This window comes from Branchiostoma lanceolatum, chromosome 15 (genome assembly GCF_035083965.1).
Source record: "Branchiostoma lanceolatum isolate klBraLanc5 chromosome 15, klBraLanc5.hap2, whole genome shotgun sequence".
Taxonomy (NCBI): Eukaryota; Metazoa; Chordata; class Leptocardii; order Amphioxiformes; family Branchiostomatidae; genus Branchiostoma; species Branchiostoma lanceolatum.
This window is the reverse complement of record NC_089736.1, coordinates 1,225,220-1,242,405: the sequence shown is the minus strand read 5'-3', so window position 1 is coordinate 1,242,405 and position 17,186 is coordinate 1,225,220. Positions and strand designations below refer to the sequence as shown.

General features: G+C 41.4%; 5 protein-coding genes across 5 annotated transcripts; all 5 read right to left on the bottom strand.

The window, feature by feature from the left end:
* Positions 1-2,969: 2,969 nt before the first annotated feature.
* LOC136420873 (zinc finger protein 26-like) lies at positions 2,970-6,478 on the bottom strand. Its single transcript, XM_066407990.1, has 2 exons — positions 6,273-6,478; positions 2,970-5,244 (listed from the first exon to the last, which is right to left on the bottom strand). Exon 2 carries the CDS (start codon positions 5,242-5,244, stop codon positions 3,292-3,294), a length of 1,953 nt encoding a protein of 650 aa, XP_066264087.1. The 5' UTR covers positions 6,273-6,478; the 3' UTR covers positions 2,970-3,291.
* A 454-nt stretch (positions 6,479-6,932) lies between these two features.
* Positions 6,933-9,187, bottom strand: LOC136420946 (gastrula zinc finger protein XlCGF57.1-like). The gene is made up of 2 exons (XM_066408091.1): positions 9,091-9,187; positions 6,933-8,585 (listed from the first exon to the last, which is right to left on the bottom strand). Exon 2 carries the CDS (start codon positions 8,583-8,585, stop codon positions 7,521-7,523), a length of 1,065 nt encoding a protein of 354 aa, XP_066264188.1. The 5' UTR covers positions 9,091-9,187; the 3' UTR covers positions 6,933-7,520.
* A 1,378-nt stretch (positions 9,188-10,565) lies between these two features.
* On the bottom strand, positions 10,566-11,636 carry LOC136420999 (zinc finger protein 782-like). The gene has a single exon (XM_066408144.1). It carries the CDS (start codon positions 11,634-11,636, stop codon positions 10,566-10,568), a length of 1,071 nt encoding a protein of 356 aa, XP_066264241.1.
* Positions 11,637-13,508: 1,872 nt separating this feature from the next.
* Positions 13,509-14,981, bottom strand: LOC136420998 (zinc finger protein 782-like). The gene is made up of 2 exons (XM_066408143.1): positions 14,815-14,981; positions 13,509-14,567 (listed from the first exon to the last, which is right to left on the bottom strand). Exon 2 carries the CDS (start codon positions 14,565-14,567, stop codon positions 13,509-13,511), a length of 1,059 nt encoding a protein of 352 aa, XP_066264240.1. The 5' UTR covers positions 14,815-14,981.
* Positions 14,982-15,873: 892 nt separating this feature from the next.
* LOC136420845 (zinc finger protein 525-like) lies at positions 15,874-17,160 on the bottom strand. The gene has a single exon (XM_066407960.1). It carries the CDS (start codon positions 17,158-17,160, stop codon positions 16,276-16,278), a length of 885 nt encoding a protein of 294 aa, XP_066264057.1. The 3' UTR covers positions 15,874-16,275.
* Positions 17,161-17,186: the final 26 nt, after the last annotated feature.

The following is a 17,186-nucleotide window of genomic DNA, read 5'->3' as shown; positions in this document are numbered from 1 at the left end:
CGTGTCTCGCTCTCCAAAATATGATGTACTGCGACACTACTATAATCAGGTACAGGTACAGGTCCGGACCTGGACCTGACCCTCTGGACCTGGACCGGACCTGAATTTTATGTACCGGTACCCACCCCTACTGTCAACTATCTCTATGGTAAACCAAGCAGTGATAAAAAATGACAAAAGTACAGTCAAGCCTAGTTGGACGACCAACCCCCTCCAGTCATAAGCCGTTTTTTAACAGACCCGTCCAATTTTACCTACTTCAATATCAGCTCAGTATTAATCTCCTACTAATATATTTATCAATCTAGATTTGCAAATTTCTTGCAATATCATGACACTTCATGTTTTGTGTGTCATATTACTTTAAAGACAGAATTACCAAGCTCTAGTAGTTAACATAAGTAAAAAAAATGGATGGGTTTAAGTAAGACTATTCATAGTAATGCAATATGACTTACTTACTGCAATATACAAGCACCTTTTCAACTGGGAGGGATTTTTGAATGTGGAAATAATATTTCTTATCATTCTCTTTAGATCCTTTGTATCGACTTTTTTCAATACTCAAGATCAACTTCAGCATGAATCTCCAAATATTAATGGCATTTTTCGAAACTAAATTTCAAAATGAGTTTGCACATTTCTTGGAACATCATTATCATTCCTGATCTGTGTGTCATATTACTTCTATGACACGGATACCAAATTCTTCTAATAAACATTATATTCAATGAATGAATATAAGAATAATTAAGAATTAATCAAAAACAGTAGATGACATTAAGTATAGGCTATTCATAGTGGAGCTGAAGTTTATCAACATCAATTAAAGTATCAATTGCATGTTAATATTTGCACTGCGTCTAGTCTGCTTTTTACGTTCATTCATGATTAAGACGTTTCTATGGGCCCTTTTAACTATAAAGACGAGACGTATAACAACTTGTAGACTCTGACATAAGACTAATAAAGCCCTTTTTTTTTGGTTACCAAATTTATTATGAACAGCTGTGACAGACACATTTAACATGTTATAGAATTACTAACAACACAATTGATAAAAAGCATCAATTGCATGTTAATATTTGCACTGCGTCTGCTTTTTACGTTGACTCATGAATAAGATATTTCTCTGGGTCTTTTTAACTATGGAACATTGGCATAAACGCGAGACTTAGATAAAATTGTAGACTACTCCGAAACTCTTCTCTTGGTTAGCAGATTTATTCTGAACAGTTGTGACAGGCACACTTAACATGTTATAAAATTACTAACAACACAATTGATAAAAATAACGTTAAAAACTCTTAAAGACATATTTAATTTCTATCGTACAAAACCTGATAAAGATATCACTGCATACCCGGGAAATCATAGCCTCCGATGCAGACTCCTCCCGGCTGTTTTCTTTTGCAAGTTACTGTTTTTATGCTATTACATTTTTCTCTTCTTATTCCCGGCCAGCAATAGGAAGAAAAAAATGTAATAGTATAAAAAATAGTACAAAAACAGTAACATGCAAAGGAAAACAGCCGCGAGGAGTCTGCATCGGAGGCTAGGACATCAGAGGTTGGGTGCTTGTCAACTTTACTGCTGGAAACTACTCATCTAGCAGGCTAACTACCTTGACATACCTTTTCCTCTATTTGAACAATTTCAACTATTTTCCAACCAACCTATGAAGTAGAGACGAAAGTCCTGTCGTGTTAGCAGATCTGTTTTTTTGGTTACCAAAATTATTATGAACAGCCACACTTAACATGTTATAGAATCACGAACAACACAATTGATAAATATAACGTTAAAAAAAACTTGTTAAAAAAAGATATACTTAATTTCTATCGTATAAAACCTGGTAAAGATATTGCTGCATACCCAGGCCAGAGGCTGGGTACTTGTTAACTTTACTGCTGGAAACTACTCATCTGGCAGGCAACTACTTTGATATATCATTCCGTCTATTTGGTCAATTTTAACTATTTTTTAAACCTATGGAGTGTGGTACAGACGAAAGAACATCTGCACCAGGCACACTTAACATGTTATAAAATTACTAACAAAACAAGTGATAAGTATAACGTTTAAAAAACTTTTTAAAGAATTACTTAATTTCTATTGTACACAACCTGATAAAGATATAGTCAGATGTTGGGTACTTGTCCATCGTACTGCTGGAAACTACTCATCTGGCAGGCTAACTACTTTGATATATCATTCCGTCTATTTGGTAAAGTTTCAACTATTTTCCACTAGCCTATGCAGCCTTGTAAAGACGAAAGTCCTGTCTGGGTTGTCAGATTTGTTATGAACAGTTGCCCTAAAAACACTTTACATGTTATAGATTACGAACAACAGATTTAATAAAGATTATGTTAGAAAAAAAAACTAAAAGAGCTATACAGAAAATATTCAATCGTACAAAAGCTGATTAAGATATCACTGTATGTATATCAGAGACGTCGACTAGGTAATAGGCGAAAAAGTGTTTTCCTCTGTGTAACAAAAGTTTCCTTTAATATCTTCCAACTAGCTTGTATGTATTCTATCACATTAACGCTTCATTCAAGTCCTCATATACCCCACTCTTAGACGGATAATGTTCACCAAACAACCTAGGGTCCTGTATGACAAACTAACATTCCAGTCAGACATCAACAGCTACCAAACACGCTCAACCAGAACGAACACAATCAGACTTCCAAAACCAAAATCCAACTCTCAGAAAAGGCGCTTCCTGTACAGAATGGCTCAGCTATGGAACAAGACCGGCGGCAATTAGCAAATAATGGGACTGTAATTATTGCTTTTGAACTGTAATTAATGCTTTTAAGGAATTTTTGTCCTCTACTGTCATGTTGTATGTCTTTGTATATCCCGACTGTAATGTGTAGATATTGTGTAGACCACAGGAAGAATAGCCTCTTATGAGGTTAATTGTGGATCTAAATAAAACTCAAACTCAAACTCTTCTTGTTCTGCCTCTTAAAACGCCCTCGGCTTTGTGAACGTCCTTCCATTTCTGAATAAAAGGTCCTCAAGTATAACACATTCAGGAAAGGCAGTACAAAAAGTTAATTTGTTATTTGCTTCTCTTCAACTTTCCATCTGCAAAGCCAAAGATAAAACATTCATTTTTCTCATGGAAGACAATGAATGCGGTAAGAGCTGCTTGGTCATCAGCGCGTTTCTTCAGACTTTTTTCATGGAGTCACACTTCCATTCTATTCTTTGGCATGTTTGGCCATGTGTCTCCTAAGATGAGCTATATGTGCTGCAGAATAGTCGCACTGGTCACATTTGTGGGGCTTCACAACAGCCATTTTCTTTTGCATGTTTGGCCATGTGCCTCTTCAGATGAAACTTCAGGGCTGCAGAGTAGTCGCACTGGTCACATTTGTGGGGCTTCTCGTGTGTGGCCATGTGCTGCCTCAAGCCACCCTTCACAGCTGCAGCAAAACCGCAAACGTCACACATGTAAGGTTTCTCACCGGAGTGTCTAGCCATGTGCTTCGCTAAGCTTGATTTGCTGGTTGTGAAATAATCGCATTCCTCACATTGGTAAGGCTTCTCACCAGTGTGTTTAGTCATGTGTTCTTTTAAAGAGGATCTTTGTGCCGCCGCATAGCCACAAACTTCACATTTGTATGGCTTCTCGCCAGTGTGCGTGGCCATATGTCGCTTCAAATGATACTTATTCACTGTAGAATAGTCACAAAGGTCGCATTTGAGCGGTTTCTCACCAGTGTGTGTGGCCATGTGTCGCTTCATATTGTTTTTGTGCACTGTGGAAAAGTCACAGAGTTCACAGTGGAAGGGTTTCTCCCCAGTGTGGTTGGCCATGTGCTTTTTCAAATCAGACATAGTAACGGCTGAATAATCACACAGTTCACATTTGAATGGCTTCTCACTAGTGTGAGTGGCCATGTGACTTTTAAAACGCGACTTTGCTGCAGTAGAATAATCGCAGAGTTTACATTTAAAAGGTTTCTCCCCGGTGTGTTTAGCCATGTGCAACTTGAGTTGGCCCTTTTGACGACAGGCATAACTGCACAACTCACAGCTGTAAGGTTTCTCACCAGTGTGGGTAGTCATGTGCAGCTTTAACTTTTTTTTGCTAACGGAAGAAAAGTCACATTCGGTGCATTTGTGAGGCCTGTCGTTGCTGTGTTTAGCCATGATGTGCTCTTTCAAATGACCCGGCTGTTGTGCTGAATACTCACAAAACTTGCACTGATAAGGTCTCTTACCGCCATGTATTGTCCGGACATGCACGAAAAGACCGTCTTTCCTTGTTGCAGAGAAGTCACAGTAGCCACAATGGTAAGGTCTCTCACCGGTGTGTACAGACCGGATGTGCTTTTTCAGTGAACTTGTCCGTGCAGCAGAATAGTCGCACTGGTCACACTTGAACGGTCTCTCACCAGTGTGGGTCCTAATGTGTTTTGTCATTGCCGGTTTATAGATCGTTTCATAGTCACAGTACGGGCAGTTGTGTTTCTTCGGCTCCTTCTTAATTCTAACCTTAGGCTCCGTGTGTTTGGCCATGTGTCTTTTTAAAGCTGTCTTTTGGACTGCGGAATAGTCACAAACTCCACACTTGTATGGTTTGTCGGCACTGTGTGTGAGCACGTGCTGTTTCAAATTTTGTTTTTGACGGGTGGCGAAAGGACACATCTCACACTTATATGGTTTTTCCCCAGTGTGTGTAGCCATGTGGAACCTCAAACTCTTTTTGGCGACTGCAGAATAGTCGCACAGCGTGCACTTGTGGGGCTTAGTGTTAGTGTGTTTAGCCATGATGTGGTCCTTGAGTTGAGCATTCTGTGCTGCAGAATAATCACAGTAAGTGCACTGGTAAGGTCTCTCACCGCTGTGTACTGCCCTAACGTGCTTGAAAAGACTGTCTTTCCTGGCCGCGGAGAAGTCACAATGGCCACAGTGGTAGGGTTTCTCACCGGTGTGTTTAGCCATGTGGCGTTTCAGTCGCTCTTTTTGTGCTGCCGAATAGTCGCACTGGTCACACTGGTACGTTCTGTGGGACCTCATGTGTCTCTTCATCATCTGCTTGTGTTCCGTTTCATACTTACAGTGCGGGCAGCTGAGTCTCTTCCGCTTCTCCCTAGTTTCACTTTCGCCTTCTCCACCGTCACTTTCATCTTCTCCACTTTCACTTCCGTTGTCGGATTCTGCCCAGCTTGACTCCTCTCCTGACTCATGATACTCCTCTTCAGTCGATTCCATCATCTAATAGTTGAACAATATTGTCAACAGCGTTACTCATTTTTGAATTTTTTTACAAACCCAATATTATATCTAAAATGTACTCGGGTTTTTAAATCGCACTAAAATACCCTGTATACCTGTAATTTTGGTAACAAGAACATTCTTCAAACAGTGACAATAAAAAAAGGGTAGCGAAAAACGCACCTCCAAATTTTCGACGTCTAATTTACGTCTTGTTCACGGAGTGGCCTAGTCTCGCGAGAGCACGAGACTATAGGCCGAGACTTGTGACCCTTCTTTTTAAGTCACTGTTTGAAGAATGTTCTTGTACTGTTATTACACGTGACTGATGAATTTATTAAACGATATTTGTACTTTTGTATATAACGATATTGGTTTTAATGTGAGCTGACTTGTTGTGAGCTAACATACCCAATTCAGACGTTTTAGTCTCCCATGTAGTATTATAAATAAAGTTTAGTGTCAAAGATGATAGTGATGAGGTAACAATCCCAAATCCACACACGCCCGCCAAATATCTGCTTGGAGATTAGACGGGTAGCGGTAATTGACAGCAGGGCTGTCAGGCGGTAAAGATAACATCATGGGGCAAGACTAACCCCAACCCTGCGAAACATAAAGAGTTCTATAAAGCTACCTTTAAAAGACAGATGAACCCAAAAAGACTGCCTCTGCTTGTACACACGCAAACCCAACCGTCTGTAAACCGTCAAACACTGTACGTGCTGTATCCATCCGCCAACAGCTGCCTCTGCCCCCTGCGCATGCCTAATCTCCAAGGACCTCTAAGTAGGTCGGGGTGATTTTGTTGGTATTTTGCGGCCTTTTCTGGGTTTCTACAGCTCTCTGTGACTGTGTACGTTTTCCCCGAAATTTGAGGGTGGTCCCAAGAAACGCACACAACTAAAAGAAAGACAAAGAAATGCAGAAAATGCAAACAAAATAACCTCAACCGATTCTCATCTGCTTGGAGATTAATCATTCAATGTCCTGCCCCTCCATTCGAAGAAAACAAACTTCTTGCTCACCTTAGCCGCGACTCTGGAAGTAGGATTCCTCAAGACGTCTGTCTTGAAGTTCTAAGAAGTCTGTCTAGTCTTGTTTTGTAACTCTCTGATGACCCTGAGACGGAAATTCTCCAGATAAGGACACTTCCAGACGCCACGCGTTCCTCCTGTCAGGATAGCGGTCCTTAGGTGTCAAAGGTCAGATAGGAAAGGTCACGGGGATTTTTGCAGCCTGATTACCCAAATCAAATTTAATGTCTGAAGTTTATGTACATTGTAACTAGCCTTGTAGCACTAACTTGCAAATAAACTTTCTTTCCTTAATTTTCGAACATAAAATTGCATTTAGAAGCAAAGTGCTTAAAATGGGAAAACATGGGATTCTAAACAACACGCTTTTCACGATTTTTATTATGCTACGGCCGCGTGGCGCGTTGGATACACCCGATCCCTCGATCTCGGAAGTTAAGCAACGCGCGGTCCGGACAGTGCTTGGATGGGGGACCAACCAAGGACGTCCGGATTGCTGTAGCCTCACGAAGCTTTCCACGAAATCGTCTTCCGGGAGGGACGTAAAACGGGGGTCCCGTGCTCGAGGAGGTGCCTCGAACACGTTAAACAGCCTCATTACCCTACACATTGGGTACCTGCCTGTGGCACTGGCTGCAAATACACCTGATATTATTTGTACCAACAAAACTTTTAATAAACTCAGCGAAACTCGCAGAACGCTAGTGTGCACAATTACAAAGGGGCAAGAAACATGAACAGTTTACAGACAAACTGTGGACTATTGCTAAACTAATATTGATCACATTTGGAAACATGACTACATTATTATACATGTATGTCTATTATATGTTCGTTCTTACATGACATTAGGTATATAAGTGTCCTGCTTTGACATTTTTGTACATTTCTTGTCCAATTCTATTGTCTTAAACATGTATTGGCGCTCATCTTCATATAAAGAACAATCGATTTAAAGGTGGGTTTCATTTTCAACATATAAATGGTCACAGAATTCGCATTTTCTATCATTAAAAAGATCTAGAAAGGCTCACAAAATGTCCTGAAACAATCTAAACGTTAAACATCAAGTGGAAGGTCCTCCAATACAGCACATTCTTTAGAAGTAACATACGAAACCTCATTTGAATTTGACATCAAATTCCAGTCAGTGCAATGATCATATTTTTTCCGCAAGGATAAAACATTTCCTTTTTCCCTAGAAAAGACTAGGAATGTTGTCATAGTTGTTTAGGCTCTTCAAGAACTCACACTCTGGTTTTCGTCCTTAGCATGTTTGGCCATGTGGATCTTCAGACGTGCCTTCAGTGTTGCAGAGTAGTCGCACTGGTCACATTTGTAGGGCTTCACAACAGCGTGTGTGGCCATGTGGCGTATCAGGTTACCTTTCACTGCTGCCGCATAACCACAAACCCCACACACGTGTGGCTTCTCACGGGTGTGTGTTGTCATGTGATCAGCTAAGTTTGTTTTTCTGGTTGTGACATAATCACATTCCTCACATTGGAAAGGCTTCTCACCGGTGTGTTGAGTCATGTGGGCTTTCAAAGTGTATTTTTGTGCCGCCGCATAGCCACAAACTCCACATTTGTATGGCTTTTCACCAGTGTGTGTGGCCATATGTCGCTTCAAATGGCTTATATCCGCTGTAGAATAACCACAGAGTTCACATGTGTGCCGTTTCCCCCCAGTGTGCGTCGCCACGTGCAGCTTCAAATTTGTCTTTCGATTGGTGGCGTAAGAACACAACCCACACTTGAATGGCTTTTCCCCAGTGTGGTTAGTCATGTGGGACTTCAAACTCTGTCTAGTTACTGCAGAATAGTCGCACACCGTGCACTTGTGCGGCTTGGAGTTTGTGTGTTTAGCCATGATGTGGTTCTTTAGGTAAACATTTTGTGTTGCAGAATAATCACAGTAAGTGCACTGGAAAGGTCTCTCACCGGTGTGGATAGCCAGGATGTGTTGTTTCAGGGTACAATTCTTGGCAGCAGAATAGTCGCACTGGTCACACCTGAACGGTCTCTCACCAGTGTGGGTCCTGATGTGTGATGTCATCCCTGGTTTATAGATCGTTTCATACTCACAGTGCGGACAGCTGTGTTTTGTTTGCTTCTTTATACTTTTACTAGCAGGACTATGCTCCAGGTCACGTCCGGTTGACGTAGAAGACTCTTGGTCTGATCTCTCACCACTAGTACTGTGAATCTCGAGTTGTTGTTCTCCTGTCCCTCCGTTGTCGGTTTCCGGACAGCTGGGCTCCTCTCCTGCCTCTAGATGCTGATCTTCAGTCGATTCCATCATCTAATTTGAAAAGTAAAGCAAAGTCAATGAGGTTCATAGTTACGACTGCGCATGCGCGGCGATATGCATTGTGGGAAGCCATGATGTCAAAGGTGAGACATAAACAAAACGCTAATGGATATTACCAAGCATGGTGGAGACTACATTTGTTTATAAGGAAGGCACCCATGCTACAAACCGCCACACACCGTATGTACTGTAACTGTATCCATCTGCCAACAGCTGTCTCGCCGCCCCCTCCCCCCTCGGCCTAATCTCTTACCTACGCGGACGGATACTAGGTCTACGTAGCTAGCTCTGATACATTCCACGCTTTCTTTGTAGCGGAGGGGTGGCCCCAAGAAAATTTGCAACATTAGAGAAAGACGGGCAAATGCAGAAAATACTAACGAAATCTGCTTGGAGAATATTATTTGCTTGATGTTCTTTCTCACCTTACACCTTAGTCTGGAAGTATGGATTCCTCAAGAAGTCTGTCTTAGAGTCTTAAGAAGCATGTGTTTACCTTATTTGTAACTTTTTGATGACCTTGAGACCGAAATTCTCCGGACAAAAAGGCACGTCCAGACGCCAGACGTTTCTCCTGTCAGGATAGCGGTCACCAGGTGTCAAAGTTGAGATAGGAAAGGTCACATTGATGTTATATAGCCTGATTACCCAAATCATACTTTTTCCACAGTACAACGGATAACGACTAATCTTAGATTAGAAGCATAGTGCCGAAGGACGGAAAAAATGGTGTTTTAAAACAAGACGCTTCCACGTTTTTTTGTCTGTCGCAACAAAACATTCATCAACAAGCGGGTCTCGCAGGTCGCTACTCCATGCAGGAAGCAAAAAAAGCGACGGAAGTCCTGTCTCGGTTAGAAGATTTATTATGAACAGATGTCCCGACAACGCTTAACATGTTACAAGATTAAAAACAACAGACTTAATAAAGATCATGTTATTAGAAACTTTGAATAATATAGAGGAAATTAAATGGTACAAAAGCTGGTATTAAAGATGTCACTGTATACCAGAGACGTAGCCTTAGCCTCTTCTGACTGCCTAGTGTATATTTTACCACATCAGCTCTCCACTCCAGTTCTCATATAATCTCCTTTCGGTCTGCTATCTTAAAACGCCCAAAACAACATCCAAGTTAGATTGATGTAGTAACGAAAGCATTACATATCAATTATCATTAGTAACTACAGTTTAAAAAAATGACCAGTTCTTCTTGTGTACTAATTTATACTGAATGTTAAACCGCTTAGATTTACGTTTAACAGATCTATAATCGAATATATTATTTCTAAATATTTACTACCATTAGTACATATAGTTAACATATATTGTTTAACTGGGTGTCGCTAGGAGATGACAAAATAACCAACAGAGAACAAGTGGTAACTTAATAGCTAACATCTTACTTTTCAACTTAATATAATAAAAATTAAAATGTGTGTGACTAAAACAATAATCAAGGTATACAAACCATGCGAAATGTAATAAAATACACGCGTTTTTACAACAGGCAGGCTACAGCACGTAATTAGGATACTACAAACAAGGTAGGTTTTTGAGACTGGAAATGCAAACATGTAAACTGTCACGTAACATTCAGACGCCCACCATTTCAGGTCCAGTTTTCGGTGCAAATTTCTTACACATATAAATCTTGTCCGTTTGCTAAAATGCACAATGCTTCCTGGTACGCTCCTTTGCAAAAAAACAACCCCCAAAAAACTTTGCCCCCCTTACATTGTGAGGGCAGGTGAAGAACATAGGGTTCTATAAATGTTCTATAAATGTTCACAAAATGTTCAAACTCCGTGTATCTTTAAGTAAAAGCTCCTGCAACACATCGCAGTCATTAGAAGCGACACACAGAATCTCCATTTCCATCTTCAACGCAATGATAGATAAAAAACCCTTTTCCAAGACAAGGACTGTGGTCAAAGCTGCTTGGTCATTAGCATATTCTTGAGATTTTCCTCAGGCACTTAGACTCTGGTTTTTGTCCTTGGCATGTTTGGCCATGTGGATCTTCAGACGTGCCTTCTGTGCTGCAGAGTAGTCGCACTGGTCACATTTGTAGGGCTTCACAACAGCGTGTGTGACCATGTGCTTCCTCAGGTTACCCATCTCTGCAGTCGCATAACCACAAACCTCACACACGTATGGCTTCTCACCAGTGTGCTGAGCCATGTGCCTCCTTAAGTTTGCTTTGCAGGTTGTGAAGTAGTCGCATTCCTCACATTGGAAAGGCTTCTCACCAGTGTGTTTTGTCATGTGGCTTGCTAAGTGTGTTTTTCTGGTTGTGTAGTAGTCGCATTCCTCACACTGAAAAGGCTTCTCACCAGTGTGTTTAGTCATGTGTTCTTTCAAAGAGGACATGTGTGCCGCCGCATAGCCACAAATGCCACATTTGTATGGTTTCACGCCAGTGTGCGTGGCCATGTGCCGCTTAAGACTGGTGACGCGTACTGTAGAATAATCACAATGATCACATTTGTATGGTTTCTCCCCAGTGCGGGTAGCCAGGTGGTACTTCAAACTCTGTTTATTTACTGCAAAATAGTCGCAAAGAGTGCACTTGTGCGGCCTGGAATGAGTGTGTTTAGACAGGATGTGGTTCTTCAGGTTAACATTTCGTGCTGCAGAATAATCACAGTAAGTGCACTTATAAGGTCTCTCACCGCTGTGCACTGCATGGACGTGCTGTGTCAGGGCACTCTTCTGTGCAGCAGAATAGTCGCACTGTTGGCACTTGAACGGTCTCTCACCAGTGTGGGTCCTGATGTGTCGAGTCATAGTCGATTCATTTATCGTTTCATACTCACAGTGCGGACAGCTGTGTTTCTTTCGTTTCTTTCTACTTTCACCACTTTCACTTTCACCAGCATGACCACGTTTCAGGTTGCGCCTCCTTGATGTAGAAGACTCTTGGTGTGGCCTCTCACCGCTGTGAATCTCGAGTTGTTGTTCTCCTGCCCCTCCGTTGTCAGTTTCTGCACAGCTGGGCTCCTCTCCTGACTCTAGATGCTCACCTTCAGTCGATTCCATCATCTAATTTTGAGGAAGTAAAAATTGTTAATCATGGAAAACGAGTATGAAGTCACAACTACCCCAGAATTGCTAAGATTTCTCAAAGAACCCCGTCAAGAAAGGCTTTTTATAATGTTTTGATGTCCTCGGGGTCTAGGTGCCTGCACATAAGCTGGTCAGGTATGCCCCTTACTACGCTTTCTCCGTAGCGAAGGGCGGCCCTAGCAAGTACACAGATAGACGTAGAAAACTAGAAACCAACAAAATAATCCCGAACGATTTATCTACTTGGAGATGTTGTTCGAATTCTTGCATGACCTGCCTGACCTCTTGACCTCCATCTTATCCATTCGAAGAAAACAAAGTTATTTCTCACCTTAGCAGCGACTCTAGAAGCCTGGATTCCACAAGAAGTCTGTCTCGGAGTTCTAAGGAGTCTGTGCTGCTCTGATTTGTAACCCTCCGAAGACCCTGAGACAGAGATCGGAGGCTTAGATGACACTTCCAGACGCCACGCGTTCCTCCTGTCAGGATAGCGGTCCGTAGGTGTCAAAGGTCAGATAGCAAAGGTCACGTCGATTTTCGTAGCCCGATTACCCAAATCTATTCATTTCTACACCGTATGTATGTTTCTGAAGTTTACCTACTTGCAACTAGCCTTGGAGCACTAACTTGCAAATGAACTTTGTCGGTTAGCTTGAGTGCCTCCTTCCCCAATTCCTTTGCAAATAACCTTTCATTGCTGATACATGTATGTCGGATATAAGACTACAGTTGGAAGCAAAGCGCTAAAGGTTGGACAAGCTGGGATTCCAAACAAGATGCTTCTTCTACAGTTTTTATTTGTCCCAGACAAAACTTTTATAAACTCAGAACTTATGTGTGCGCAGATGGACAAAAGAGCAAAATAAAAACGACGAAAGTCTTGGTTAGAAGATTTTTTATGAACAACCACGAAAACACTTAACAGACAAAAGATTAGATAAAGATGTTAGAAGAAACCTTAAACAATACAGAGAAAAATTGTCTGTCGTACAAAAGCTGACTGTGAAGTTAATCTCCCCATCGAGGTGTTTGCGTGACAAAAGTTTCCTTACTTATTTTCTAGCTACATTGTGTATGTTTTAACACATCAGATCCCAAGTTTCGTACTCAAATAACCCCACCCTTCTTGTTCTGCCTCTTTAATTGCCTAAAACAATACCCAAGTTAAGTAGATGTGGGAACGAAGGTATCCGTACTACATATCTGATATCATTAGAGTTAGAGACCAGTTAAGATATAACCTGTTGTCTGGATGTCATCAAGTGATCACAAACGAACCAACAGAGAACCGAACAAGTGGCTACTCAGTATTTATCTAACATCTAACTTTAACTTAATATAACAAAGCAAATCTAAATGTTTGGAACTGAAACAGTAATTAAGGTGTCAAATAAACTGCACAAAATATAATTTCTAAAAATGCGTTTTTTCCTAACAAACAACTTACAACATACTTATACTTAAATGCAAACATGTAAACTTTCACTTGACCGTCGGACGCTCTCCATGTCACGTCCAGTTTACGGTGGAGATAGATCTTGTCTTTTGCACACGTACCCAATCCTTCCTGACACATCTATTTGCAAAACCACTTACATCCCCTTTTTTGGGAGGGCACATACAGAACACACAGTTCTAAAAAGGTTTACAACATGTCCAAAAGCAATCTCTAAGTACAATTGTATCAAATGTCTGAATAGAAAACCCTCGAATACAACACAGTCTTCAGAGGCTACACTCATTTGTTACTTGAATGCGGTTCTTTCATAGAAAATAATGTTCAATGATCAAACAGTTCCTTTACCAGATTCACAAGAGAAGACAGTTGAAAGTTTCACCAGGCACTTAAACTTCGCTCTTGTCGTTAGCATGTTTGGCCATGTGCCTCTTCAAACTTACTTTCTGTGCTGCAGAGTAGTCGCACTGGTCACATTTGTACGGCTTCACAACAGCGTGTGTGGCCATGTGGTACCGCAAGGTACTTTTTATTGCTGCCGCATAACCACAAACATCACACACATATGGCTTCTCGCCGGTGTGTTTTGTCATGTGGTTCTTTAAGTTTGCTTTGCTGGCTGCGAAAAAGTCGCATTCCTCGCATTGGTAAGGCTTCTCACCGGTGTGTTTAGTCATGTGGTCTGTCAAACAGGAAATTCGTGCCGTCGCATAGCCACAGATGCCACATTTGTATGGTTTCACGCCAGTGTGCGTGCTAATGTGATACTTCAAAGTGTTGGTATTTACTGTAGAATAATCACAAAGTTCACATTTGTATGGTTTCTCCCCAGTGTGTGTGGCCATGTGCAGTTTCAAACTCCACTTTAGATTGGTGGCGTAAGAACACATCTCACACTGGTAAGGTTTCTCCCCGGTGTGGGTTGCCATGTGGGACTTCAAACTCTGTTTAGTTGCTGCAGAATAGACGCACACCGTGCACTTGTGTGGCTTGGAGTTAGTGTGTTTAGCCATGATGTGGTTCTTTAGGTAAACATTTCGAGTTGCTGAATAATCACAGTAAGTGCACTGATGAGGTCTCTCACTGGTGTGCACAGCCAGGATGTGTTGTTTCAGGGTACAATTCTTGGCAGCAGAATAGTCGCACTGGTCACACTTGTACGGTTTCTCACCAGTGTGGGTCCTGATGTGTTCTGTCATCACTGTTTTATTCATCGTTTCATACTCACAGTGCGGACAGCTGTGTTTCTTCTTCTTCTTCTTTTTACTCCCACTTTTACCAGTATGACCACGTTTCTGTTCGCTCCTTCTTGATGTTGAAAATGCTCGTTGTGGTCTCTCACCAGTGTAGATCTCAAGATGATGTTCTTCTTTCCCCCCGTTGTCAGGTTCTGGACAGCTGGGCTCCTCTCCTGACTCTAGATGCTGAACTTCAGTCGATTCCATCATCTAATTTTGAGCACGTCAAAAGGTTAATTATGGATAAGTATGAAGTATGACCTGTCACAAAGAAGAAAAGTTTTAATGTGCTCTTTAATTTTGATCCTCGCTTATCGTGGGCCGGACTAGGTGCGCTGCCCCCCCCCCCATATATCATTAATAAACAGAGGTTCAAACAAACAAACCATTCCAGTATGACCTGACTGACCTCTTGACCTCCATCTTTCTCATTAGAGGAAAACAAATTCTTTCTTACCTTTGCAGCGCCTCTAGAAGTATAGATTCCACAGGAAGTTTGTCTTAGAGTTCTAAGAAGTCTGTGCTGCTCTGATTTGTAACCCTCCGAACACCTTGAGACAGAGATCTGAGGCACAGATGACACTTCCAGACGCCACGCGTTCCTCCCGTCAGGATAGCGGTCCTTGGGTGTCAAAGGTCAGAGAGGAAAGGTCATATCCATTTTGAAGCCTGATTACCCAAATCAAATTTCATTTCTACACAGCCATATGTTTCTGAAGTTTACGTCCTTGCATCTAGGCATGGAGCAGTTACTTGCAAATTAACTTTCATTGATGATATGGCGGATATAAGACTACAGTTAGAAGAAGAGTGCTAAAGGTGGGAAAAATTGGGATTCCAAACAAGAGGCTTTTACACTTTTTATTTGTCCCAGACGAAGCTTTCATAAACTCAGAACGTTGCTCTAGTGTATGTAGATAATCTAGGGAGCAAAAAAGCGATGGAAGTCCTGTCATAGTTAGAAGGTTTAATATGAACAGCTGTCCAGACAACGCTTAACAAGATACAAAATTACAAACAACAGATATGATAAAGATAATGTTAGAAAAAACTCTTTCTCTAAAATTTCTATCGTACAAATGGTTAGAAGCATATCTCTCTATACCAGAGACGTCGAATGGGTAGTGGGCAAAGAGGAGGTGTTTTCTCTGGATTGGCATGTCTGTGCAATACTTTTCTTCCGTCTGCCTAATGTATATTTTACCAGACCAACGTTCCACTTGTGTACTCATATAACCCACCTTTCTTGTTCTACCTCGTATGTGCCTAAAACAATACCCAGGTTAAATAAATGTAAGATGAAATGTATCGAAACTAATTAAAATAACGCATTCGTACTACATATTCAATATCATTAGTGCCTACAGTTAAGATATAATCTAACTTGCTTAACTTTAACTTACTATAAAAATAAAATCAAAACGTTAGGAACTAAAACAGTAATTAAGGTGTCAAATAAACTACACAAAATATAATCAAAAACACGTGTTTTCCTAACAATTTATAACATACTTATACTTAAATGTAAACATATAAACTTTCACTAAACCATCTGACGCTCCCCATGTCACGTCCAGTTTACGGTGCAGATCACGTACTTAGACAAATCTTGTCCTTTTGCACACGTCCCCAATCCTTCCTGACACATCTATTTGCAAAACCACGTGTTACATCCCCTTAGGAGGCTACAGACAGAACATACAGTTCTAAAACGGTTTACAAAATGTCAGGAAGTAATATCTAAGTACAATTGTATCATATGTCTAAATAGAAAATCCTCCAATACAACACAGTCATCAGAGGCTACACTCATTTGTTACTTGCGTTCCTTTCATACAAAATAATCTTCAATGATCAAACAGTTCCTTTACCGGATTCCAAGGGGAAGACACGGTATGTTGAAAGTTTCACCAGGCACTTACACTTCGCTCTTGTCCTTGGCATGTTTGGCCATGTGCCTCTTCAAACATGCCTTCTGTGCTGCAGAGTAGTCGCACTGGTCACATTTGTGACGCTTCACAACAGCGTGTGTGGCCATGTGTTGTTTCAAAGTCTTTTTTATTGCTGTCGCATAGTCGCAAACATCACACTTGTATGGCTTCTCGCCGGTGTGTTTAGTCATGTGGTCTTTCAAATAGCACATATGTGCCGCCGCATAGCCACAAATTCCACATTTGTATGGCCTCTCGCCAGTGTGCGTGAAAATGTGCTGCTTCAATTTGCTGATTTGCACTGTAGAATAATCACAAAGTTGACATTTGTGAGGTTTCTCTCCAGTGTGGGTAGCCATGTGGTACTTCAAACTCTGTTTAGTTACTGCAGAATAGTCGCACAGCGTGCACTTGTGCGGCTTAGTGTTGGTGTGTTTAGCCATGATGTGGTTCTTCAGGTGAACATTATGTGTTGCAGAATAATCACAGTAAGTACACTGATAAGGTCTCTCACTGGTGTGCACAGCCAGGACGTGCCGCTTCAGGTTACTCTTCTCTGCCGCTGAATAGTCGCACTGCTGGCACTGGTAAGGTTTCTCACCAGTGTGGGTCCTGATGTGTGATGTCATCACTGTTTTATTCATCGTTTCATACTCACAGTGCGGACAGCTGTGTTTCTTCCGCTTCTCTTCACTACCACTTTTACCAGCATGACGAGGTTTCTGGTTGCTCCTTGTTGATGTAGAAGATGTTTGGTGTGGTCTCTCACCACTGTGAATCTCGAGTTGCTGTTCTCCTGTCCCTCCGTTGTCAGTTTCTAGAATGCTGAATTCCTCTCCTGACTCTTGATGTTGATCTTCAGTCGATTCCATCATCTAATTTTGAGCAAGTAAAAATA